This window comes from Gobio gobio, assembly GCF_949357685.1.
Source record: "Gobio gobio genome assembly, chromosome: 20".
NCBI classification, from domain to species: Eukaryota; Metazoa; Chordata; class Actinopteri; order Cypriniformes; family Gobionidae; genus Gobio; species Gobio gobio.
In genome coordinates, this window is record NC_137113.1 from 7,583,557 (window position 1) to 7,594,728 (window position 11,172).

Below are 11,172 nucleotides of genomic sequence, written 5' to 3' on the forward strand. Positions count from 1 at the left end.
GAAGATTACATTGCTCCGCTCTGGACTGAGCTTGATGACTTTGGATTGGGCAAATACTCGTATCAGGAGTACACTAATGGAAGTGTGCTCACTCGCGCCACTCAGGATATAAACCAGCATTTCCCTCATAAGGGATTTTCTGCTTCTTGGGTCTTTGTTGCAACATGGGACTATGTTCAAACATTCGATATGAATGTATTTAATCTTCACTCAGCACCGGTAAATATATTTTCTTCTTCAGGCACAAGGTCACAGAATGTGTAGGCTACGATCATGACATTGTTTATTTTCTTTTCAGGCAATCACCTTTCAAGTGGTTTTAATTTCAGGCGATGATTTTTCTTTCATTCTGATGAATTATGGTGACTGTGCTGTGATATATTTTCCAGTGGAGGTAAAACAAACATCACAGGCTTTAAATAATATTCTATACTAGCTCTATGTATGTATTAAAAAACATTTATTTTTCATGGTTTAAATAGGCTGGATTTGACACAATAAACTCCACTGACTACCATGTCATTCATTATGCATATGATGGCAGCTACATCCCAAATCTCAAGAGCACGAGTAACGTGAACGTTCCGGGCCGTTGGGCCTTTCTTGTGAACAACGGAACAGGTAGGACTTTCATCAAAATTATGTGTTAGTATTATCAGTTTATATATACACTATATTGCCAAAAGTATTGGGACACCCCTCCAAATCATTGAATTCAGGTGTCCCAATCTCTTCCATGGCCACAGGTGTATAAAATCAAGCACTAGGCATGCAGACGCTTCTACAAACAATTGTGAAAGAACGGGTCGCTCTCAGGAGCTCAGGGGTACCGTGATAGGTTGCAATACCTGTGCAATAAGTCCATTTGTGAAATTTCCTCACTACTAAATATTCCACGCTCAACTGTTAGTGATATTAGAACAAAGTGGAAGCAATTGGGAACAACAGCAACTCAGCCACGAAGTGAAATCACAGTTCGGGGTCAGCGCATGCTGAGGGTCACAGAAGTCGGCAACTTCTAGTCAATAGCTACAGACCTCTCAAGAACAGCGTGTGGAGAGCTTCATGGAATGGGTTTCCATGGCCGAGCAGCTCATCCAAGCCTTACATCACCAAGTGCAATGCAAACGTGTTCTCTGGAGTGACCAATCACGCTTCTCTGTCTGGCGATCCGATGGACAAGTCTGGGTTTGGCGTTTGCCAGGAGAACGGTACTTGCCTGACTGCATTCTGCCAAGTGTAAAGTTTGGATTATGGTGTGGGGTTGTTTTTCAGGGGTTGGGCTTGGCCCTTAGTTCCAGTGAAAGGAACTCTTAATGCTTCAGCACACCAAGACATTTTGGACAATTTCATGCTCCCAACTTTTTCTATTTCAAACTCCACTTTGGGGATGACCCCTTCCTGTCCCAACATGACTGCGCACCAGCGCACAAAGCAAGGTCCATAAAGACATGGATGAGCGAGTTTGGTGTGGAGGAACTGGACTGGCCTGCACAGAGTCCTGACCTCAATCCGATAGAACACCTTTGGGATGTATTAGAGCGGAGACTGCGAGCCAGGCCTTCTGGTCCAACATCAGTGCCAACCTAAACCTTGTGGAAAGCCTTCCCAGAAGAGTTGAAGCTGTTATAACTGCAAAGGGTGGGCCAACTCCATATTAAACCCTACGGATTAGGAATGGGATGCCATTAAAATGTGCATGTAAAGGCAGGCGTCCCAAAACTTTTTACAATATTGTGTATATATACACTGCTCGGCCAAAGATTTAAATTGGCAAATGCTTAAGAGTCAATGATTGGACCATTATTGCAGTGATTATTGTGTTTCTAGCATGTTATAATTTTGGCAACAGTTCTTCTAACCCTCATTGATGGAGTGTGTAGATTTTCATTTCTTAAACAATCATGCAGGAAGACACATCATGACCTTATTCCAGGATGACCTTGACAAGTTTAATCAGGCTCAGACTGTAAAGGATTGGTTGATTGTAAGGGAGCATGAACAATCTTTTTCACACATGAATTGGCACCTCTGAGCCCAAACCTTAAATTCATTGAAAGTCTTTGGGATGTGCTGGAGGAGACTTTACAGAGTGCTGGACTCTTGCATTGTCAATACATGATCTTGACCAAAGATTTTCAATTAATTTAACGTGTGTGTGTGTGTGTGTGTGTGTGTGTGTGTGTGTGTGTGTGTGTGTGTGTGTGTGTGTGTGTGTGTGTGTGTGTGTGTGTGTGTGTGTGTGTGTGTGTGTGTGTGTGTGTGTGTGTGTGTGTGTGTTAATATGTCTTAATATGTGTGTGTGTGTGTGTGTGTGTGTGTGTGTGTGTGTGTGTGTGTGTGTGTGTGTGTGTGTGTGTGTGTGTGTGTGTGTGTGTGTGTGTGTGTGTTAATATGTCTTAATATGTGTATGTGTTTCCTTTTAGAATATGTCATAGGAGTTCAAATGAAACTTAGGTCATTTTTAGACCTGACACAGACTGGAAACTTTGAGGTTGTTCTGCAGCAAGTAAGTCACACTTTTCACGCAAACATTGTTGAATGGAAGCCCTTTTTTTGCCTCAGATAAAAAAAAATGGATTCATATATCTCTGACTTTATATCTGATAGTGAAGACTTTATTTCTTATTACATTTACATCTTAGTACATTTTGATTTATATGTCCATCTTTGTTTCAGATAAAACAAGAGCTGGTCAATCGTGGAGTGTCAAGTTCCTTTGAGATGAAGTTAAGAAAAGTCAAAAAGATGCAGCCGTAATACATGGAAGAGAGTTAAAAAGCTTAAAATGGTGACTTTGAAGATGTAGAAACTGATTAAGAGAACAATGTCACTCAGCAGGAAGGGAATCTTTATATTGTCTCTCCCTTCAACTTCTTATTCTCGCAAACAGAATACATAACATAAATCATCCATCCAAATGAGCATATATAATGAAATTTGAAAAACAATGACAAAGTGAATATGGTAAGGATAGATAATGTAATAATTGTTTATATTAATCATATATGTTAAAAAATAATTTAGCTTGAATAATAATGAATTTGTCCTCTTTTTTTTTTTCTTTGTCCTATCATGCTTTGTGTTATCAGATAAACATGTTTCAGGAGGTTAAACGAATCAAACTTTTATCTGTAGCATGTGAACAATGCAATTAAACCTGTTTCTTTACTCCCATTTACCTGAAGCTTTACTCATCCATATAGAAAATACCTGCATGTGTTGTTCTCATGGACATAATTTATCAAATACGTTAGCATTGAACTTTAGGCAACATAACACAGTATTGTCTCGGTCACAATTTTTCAGTTTTGTTTTTGTTTTTTGAGAATGGGTGCATGTCACATTGTTTATGTTCGCAATCTGACTTGCCTGTAGAAGTGAGAAATGATTCCGTGCCAAAAAACCTTATGAGTTTGGCAATCGAGCTTTGACGTCAGCCACAAATAATATGTTTTTCTCCTCCCATTTTCAAAGTTTATTCAAAGCTTTAATTGAGCATTTGAGAACATGTACCTGTGTGTCGAGAACATGCAGAAACAGATGGTTAAATTAGTTGTAGTTATGGGCAAATAAAATATTTTGTTTAAGGCATATATGAAGAAACTTGATTTGGTGTGCCATAAAAAAATTTAGTTTTAAAAAAGTAGAAGAAAAAGAAGAATCTCCATCTGAAATGTTAAACTCGTCCAGTGAGTGTGGAGCTAAAGTCTGTCAGAATTAAGGAGACATGACATCTGAATAAACATACTCCTTAAGCCTGACTGTACTGTATACCATAAAGGCAGTTTAGTTGGATGCCCAGGTATGTTTCAGTATAGTTTTTGCCAGCCATGCATGGGTTTTAGGTACCATGAAAGTGACTTGGCGTTCAGCTGCGTTCATCAGCATAGTAACTTTAAAGGGTTAGTTCGCCCAAAAATGAAAATTAGACCATGATTTACTCACCCTCAAGCCATCCTACAGGTGTATATGATATTTTACTTTCAGATGAATTGAAATTTCCTGGCTCTTCCAAGCTTTATAATGGCAGTGACTAGTTGGGTCATTTTTGAAGTCCATAAAAGAGCATCTATCCATCATATAACTGCTCCACACGTGGCGCGAACATCACATCAGGGGTTACTCAAGTCGACTTGCATACCACTGACCGCCGGTAGCTAGTTATTTTAGTCTATACATTTTTAAATTTAGATATTTTTCTTACACAAACGCACCACTTCACTTCAGAAGGACTTTATTAACCCCCCCCCGGAGCCGTTCAGAGCAGTTATATGATGGATAGATGCACTTTTATGGACTTCAAAAATGACCCAACAAGTCACTGCCGTTATAAAGCTTGGAAGAGCCAGGACATTTTTTTTTTATCTAACTCCGATTTTATTTGTCTGAAAGAAGAATGTCATATACACCTAGGATGACTTGAGGGTGAGTAAATCATGGTCTAATTTTTTTTTTTGGGTGAACTAACCCTTTGACTCCACAGCAAGTTATGTTCTAGGCAAGAGATCTCAAACCGAAATCAGCTGTGAGCAAAATAAAAAGTGTCTGATGCAATAAAGTCACTCCCTCAATCAGTCTCTCTTGAAATTAAAGGTCACTACATAGTAAAAGTTTTTTTAAAGAAAAAAAAAATAGGCTTTTAGAAATGATTCATATAATATATATAATGTATATAATCATTTCCACTATTCCATTACACATGAGCTATTTAGTTTAGCAATTATTCTTAAGCAGTTCGTTGTAAACATATACTAATAATATGTAATATAAATACGATTTGGAATTGCATGTGAGCTTTCAAATCTCTGTACACCTATATATTATCAACTATATAAGTCTTTGTGCCGAAAGTCTCACACCATACTTTTAAATGTGCCACATTTATGTTACACACAACAACATATAGGCCTGGTTTCACAGATTATGCCTTTAATTAGGACTTTTAAGTAGCTTTTATAAACATGCCTTAGAAAAAACATGACTGTTGTGCATCTTGAGACAAAACAATGGCACTGACATATTTTAAGATATGCCCATGCAAGTAGCTTTCAGTTAAAACAGCTCAAACATGCATTTCAGTCTGGGGTTAGGCTTAAACCTTGTCTGTGGAACCAGGGGATTGTGCACTAACCATATGGACAACTTGAATTGCATTTTATTAAACTATTTTCCTTTTTTGGAATATGACAGTCAGTTCTCATTCACTCATGATTAAATTATGACATTGCTAACCTCTAAGAGAAAAACAACGATATAATTGGAATAAGTTTCAGAGCAATTTTTGTTCCAGATGAACGAAAAAAACATTGACAGCCAATCAAAATCCATCTGACTTTAAAGCGTGCATTTCATGGAAGACCTTATTCAGAGCAGCGCCATGAAAGCGAGGCTGTGAGAGATAGACTTATGTGTTTTCAATGGCAGATTGCAGCTCATGTCGTCTGGAGTTTTTTATCTACTGAAATTTTGCTGTTTCATCTGTAGAACAACCCAAAAACACATTTAATAACAGTACAACCCACTGAAGGGATGTAGGTATATCTCTCACAGCCTCGCTTCCATTCCTGTTTTTAAAAAATAAATAAGGTCTATTGTTTCCGTTCTTGGTGTGAATGGGCATTTAATCTCTTGGATTATAATATGAAGATAGCTATGAAAGTAGTGTAGTAGTGTAATGTAGAGAGATCTGGAGAGTACAAACTGGTAATCTCATGATTATCATGTGAAGCGTGTCATGGGACTGTTTCATACGTCAAAATTCAATTATGCAAGAATGCATTAGCAATTTACAGCATGCATGACCTTTTCGGTTTCTTTGTAGCACAGACACAATATCAAGGGGATGAACTCTCGAAAAAAAAAAAAAAAGTTGGCCTAGTTGTCATGTGAAGTGAAGTCAATCAGTTCTTTCACTTTAGTTGTTTTATTTAGCTTGTCTTTCTTAGTCTGAATGCATTTGACAGACATTGACAGAACAGGTCCCTCCCTTCAGTGCTATGCTATAGGGATAGATTTTAACAGCATATTCCACGAAGCCGTCTGAGGTAAGCATCTACCTTTTTGTCTATAGCGGTGTTTGTTCTCTGATGATATGTCTATCTTTAAACTGAAAAGACAAGTATTTGTAGAGTTAAAGTATAACTGAAAAATGTATAATCAAAATAAGTAATAAAATTGCTTTAAACTATAGGGATTGTTAACCTGTGTGAAAGTGTAGCAGTGGCGTTCATCTCTGACCTAATCCAAATATGAGATTGTCTCCAGAATATCTGTTGGTGTTCATATCTGTCCTGTCACTGAGTGAGTTTTACCATTCATTTGAATAATATCCTTCATTAAATGGCAAAGACAATAACACATTATATTTTGAACTGTATTCAACAGGCAGGGTGACAAAGGCACAGACAGGTAATTATTTGACATATAAAACATATGAACTGAGATCATCATCATTCGATCTTGAACTTGTTTTTTTGTCCTGCAGCGCCGGATATATTCTATCCCTTCGGCTCAGTGGCAGGAGACACTGTAAATATTTCTATTGAGGATGAAAACTCAACTCTTATCGACGTGTGGAGACCTTTTGTGTTCTTTGGCCGCACATACAACAAGACATATGTGAGAATTCAGTTCTGTTTTGTTAACGCAAATGGTGAATGATAAAATTGTGACGTGCATGACTAAAATCTTTGATTACACAGGTTAATAGTAACGGGCACCTTACATTCAACCAGCCTTCATCAGAGTTTTTCGTTAACTACTTTCCCATCAATGGAAGTGAAGACATCATTGCACCCCTCTGGACGGACGTTGACGTCAGTATGAATGGCATCATCTCATATCAGCAGTACTCAAGTGGAAGTGTGCTCACTCAAGCCACTCAGGATATAAACCGGTATTTCCCTGATCTGAGCTTCACGGCTTCTTGGGTCCTTGTTGCAACTTGGGATAGAGTTGCGTACTTTTATCACTCTGGCACAGTAAGTTAGTTTGTTCAAACTCCTTCAGGCTCAAGGTTACAGATGCATATTCTCAGAGATGCTGTGACCATCGGTGTTCCCAAACTTTGCAGGAAACATCGTTTCAAGTGGTTTTAATTTCGGGCGGTGATTTGTCTTTTATTCTCATGAATTACGGTGACTGCGCTGTGGCAAGTAATGTGGTGCAGGTAAAACATGCCTTACATCAACATCGATAGAACAAGATACCCCTATCTCTTGATGTTCTGTCTCGATAATTAGTTATTTCTTTGTTTGTGCAGGCTGGTTATGACACAGTAAACTCCACGGCCTACTTTGTAATTCCCGGATCAAACAATGGGAACGATATTCCAAACCTTATGAACTCCAGTAATGTGAATGTTCCAGGTCGATGGGCCTTTAGGGTGGACGGTGGGCCAGATCAAAATCTACAAGGTACATAATTGCCATCATGTTTAGAATTTTTTGTATTTTTTGTTTGTTTTTATCATATGGCAACATATGATTTTTTGGCACTGGCGATGTCAAAGTCATGGGTTGATTCTCAGGAATATGGAGGATTGATTGATTGATTGATTGATTGATTGATTGATTGATTGATTGATTGATTGATTGATTGATTGATTGATTGATTGATTGATTGATTGATTGATTGATTGATTGATTGATTGATTGGATAAAAGCATCTGCCAATTTGCAGAAATTTAAATGTATCCAGAAACATTAGCCTGACGTTGTCATACTCAATTCTATTCAGAATATGAGTCTAGTACTGCTCCATTGGGCTGTGATTTTGGGGCGTGTTTCAACCGAACCAGGAAAGACCTCAATTGGATAGACCTAAAACCAATCAGAGCAACGGAGCGACGCAGTTGTCAAATGTCAACAGAACTCAACTGCACACAGTGTTGCCAAGTCCGCGGTTTTGCCACGGGCTGCTTTTCAATGTCCGCGGGTTGAAGCGACCCCAATTATGTGATATTTAGACCCAGGAACCCAGGCAACCCTGCCAAAAAAACACATAATTTACCCCCCAAACGCCATTTATTCTGGTGAATAAAGCGCTCTTTGGTGACGTGAATACTTACGTCACTGTTGATCATCTGTCCACCATCGTCTAAAGTCCGCCCTGACAATTTGATTGGTCCGAAGAGCTCTTGTTCGAGCATAGTTGCTCCACAACGGATCAAATGTTGTGGGCAGGGCTCAGTTTGGCTGGCATCCAGGCTACGGAAACATACAAACGTCTTCATAAAATCAAGTCCAATATAATATTACATTCCTATTTGACCTCTTCAATATGTTCAGTATACAGTATGCATGCAAATTTAAACTTTTTAACCTATTAATCATTAATCATGTGCTTTGTTTTCCTTAGAAAACATCATAGGAGTTCAAATTAGAGTTACTTCATTTTTAGACCTAACCGAGAGCGGAAAAATTGAGACTGCTTTGGTGAAAGTAAGTTGCACTTACTTTTTTTTACTTGTATTTATTTTTTTATTAATATGGTGCTAATAGACAGTCAATCTTTATTTCAGCTACGACAGGTGCTGATCAACTCCGGTGTGCAGAGCAGCGTGAAGCTGAACTTAAGAAAAATCCAAAAGATACAACCGTAATATCAAATGTAACTCATACAAGGAAAGAAATTCAGCGACTGTTCATTAAATATCTTAAATCAAATATCCCTGCCGTCAAAATATCCCTTATACGGGGAAGTTAACCAGCAAATTGGCTGTCATTCCAGTTTTTAGTTCGTTGCATAACATTTCCCGTCAGCTTTGACATTTGACATATTTTTGCATTAGAATCAAATCACATTCATCTATGAAAACTAGAATGCACAGATGAGGAATGTCACTCTTCAAGATGGTGAATGTGTGTTCTCTCATGCAGTGAGGTGTGGCAGGAGTTTAACCTAGTGTCAATAGTGAAAGTAAACTTGTTATTCCTATGGCTCCATTTGCTAGAAAATCTACTTTTTACAGATCCATATTGTCTATTGTGAGACTGTCACATGTTTTACTCTGGTGAATTTGAATATAATGCTATTATTTATACCTTTATTGCTCAGGAAAAAAGATGTAGTCAACTAAACAAACATTGAGCTTTTGTGACAACATAGATAATCAAAAATGCAGAAAAAAAAGATTGTGTTGAGTAAAAAAATGTAAATGTAATTCTTCACCCACTTTAGTTTGTTCGATGCAAAACATCATATGATCATTATATGCTTTTAAACCATTCAAGCGCGAAAAGTCTAAATGGAAATGGCACTTTTCCATTACCAGTACCAGCTCAACTCGACTCGGCTCGCTTTTCGCTCCGTTTTCCATTGCAGATAGTACCTCCACAATAGTACCTAGTCGTCATAGCGACGGCGCAGGAAACTTTTTCGTTCGTTGCCCCATCAAGCTCTCGCTGGATCCTCTCTTCGGCAACCAAACAAAGGAAACCTCCTCGTTTGACCACGGCGTATTTTTCAAAGTTGTCATAATAGTAATGGGTATATCACGCAATCTCTGGCCAAACTATTTAAAAATGGCGGCGTAAAAAAATATTCAGGATAGTCCTACTCTGTCTGGTGCGTGCAATGATGATGCAGTGAATAGTGATGATTCTCTCTGACCAATCAGCAGTCTGCCGTGTTTTCACGTCACATTTTAGTATGGCCTCACCGTGATACGAAAAAAAGTACCTGGAAGCAGGTACAGGTACAACTTTTACACAGTGGAAAACCAAACATAGGCGAGTCGAGGCGAGGCGAGCTGGTACTGTGTAGTGGAAAAGCGCCAAAAGAGAACGCGCTGTCTGAAACACATGATGCACAGAAAGACGCGTGCCAGTATCGCGCTTGAACGAACAATAACACACACAATTATGCCAAAATGCCAGTTTAGTTGAGTATCCTATTAAGAGCAGTCTTAAATGATTTAAATAACGTCTTAAATGAAGGTAGTTGTGAGGAGAGACACATGTGAGATCAGCATCATGTGCGACTGGGGAAGATCTTAAAGTGGCAGTAACTTAAGATGGAACAAAATTACTCACTAAATACTCACTGTTCTTGACTAAAGAACTTTTGTAGCTTTAATAAGGATTAATCTATATATAATTTATGCGGTGCAAACTGTTTGATAACTTTATTCATACTTGTTATACAGGAAGGGCACAGGTAGCCTATATGAAATTTATTATGGGTTTATGTGAGGATTGTTTTTAAGTTCACTTAAATTAAATGGTAATAAATGTTAATGTGTTTTTTCATATCAGTGTCAATGAAATGTTATTTCAGACCTCAGTATCAGTATAGACCCTTTTCACAGACAATGATGACGTGTTTTAATGCTCATCAATTCATTTTTTTTTAATGTATGTACATTTATACTGATACTTTGTAGTTTATTACTTTGCATAGAATTACAAAAAAAACAAGTGGCCGCTGCTGTGAGGGTGTTTCTAATACAGCGTGGGAGTGACGATAAAATTAACATAATTCTCTCTTTTCACTGCCGTTGTCAATCTCACTCCATTTTTGCCCTCTGGCCTTCATTCATAAAAAGATGCAGTTAAAATATTTAAAATATTGTGTCTTTATGTTGGTTCTACATTAATTTGGAGATTAACTGCAAAAGTATTAGCTACTATGTAAAATATGTAAGCCTAGTGTTTTTGATTATTCATTATTAATCACAGAAAAAATTTGATTAATCTAATTAATTATTTAATTGATTGACAGCAATAATAATAAAAAATATGAAGAAACTTATTCCTTTTTATTATGTATTTAAAAAATATGTATTCATTTGTGTTGATATCTGCGCAATGTAGCCTATGTGTATTTAACCTTCCAGCACCCCTCATAACCCATGCTTTTTGCGACCTCTTCAGGAGAGAGCAGTACAGCTCCGTCAAATTGGTACATGTCTTCTGTAAAATACAGGTTTGTGTACATTTTATTGTGTATAAATTAATTGCTGTGCTGTATATCGTTACATTTATGCAAAGCAACATCAGGGGCGCGAAGTGAGTCGCCTAAACGAGTGTCACGTGATGGAAACGCCTGATGCCTTGCTTAAAATGTTATGATTTTATTCAAAACGATGCAGCATATAAATACTTAGGCTGTTAAAATATGTTCTCAGAACTGTAACTTACACTGATTGGACTGGTTATGGAGCCAGTC

The 11,172-nt window shown here is 37.7% G+C and overlaps 2 protein-coding genes across 4 annotated transcripts in view; both read left to right on the forward strand.

The window, feature by feature from the left end:
* The window catches only part of LOC307143999 (uncharacterized protein), a 21,725-nt gene extending 18,091 nt beyond the window's left edge, over window positions 1-3,634 (forward strand). For all 3 annotated transcript variants that reach the window (XM_079845918.1, XM_079845919.1, XM_079845920.1), the window contains 5 exons: window positions 1-219; window positions 299-394; window positions 483-621; window positions 2,427-2,509; window positions 2,680-3,634. The exon at window positions 1-219 is cut by the window's left edge and continues 78 nt beyond it. In XM_079845918.1, the coding sequence (XP_079702044.1) occupies window positions 1-219; window positions 299-394; window positions 483-621; window positions 2,427-2,509; window positions 2,680-2,760 (618 nt within the window). In that variant the 3' untranslated portion in view covers window positions 2,761-3,634. The remainder of the gene's footprint in view (window positions 220-298; window positions 395-482; window positions 622-2,426; window positions 2,510-2,679) is intronic.
* Window positions 3,635-5,808: 2,174 nt separating this feature from the next.
* LOC307144000 (sushi, nidogen and EGF-like domain-containing protein 1) lies at window positions 5,809-10,754 on the forward strand. The gene is made up of 9 exons (XM_079845921.1): window positions 5,809-6,047; window positions 6,194-6,303; window positions 6,388-6,411; window positions 6,488-6,621; window positions 6,705-6,983; window positions 7,076-7,171; window positions 7,265-7,418; window positions 8,362-8,444; window positions 8,525-10,754. Exons 2-9 carry the CDS (start codon window positions 6,252-6,254, stop codon window positions 8,603-8,605), a joined length of 903 nt encoding a protein of 300 aa, XP_079702047.1. The 5' UTR covers window positions 5,809-6,047; window positions 6,194-6,251; the 3' UTR covers window positions 8,606-10,754.
* Window positions 10,755-11,172: the final 418 nt, after the last annotated feature.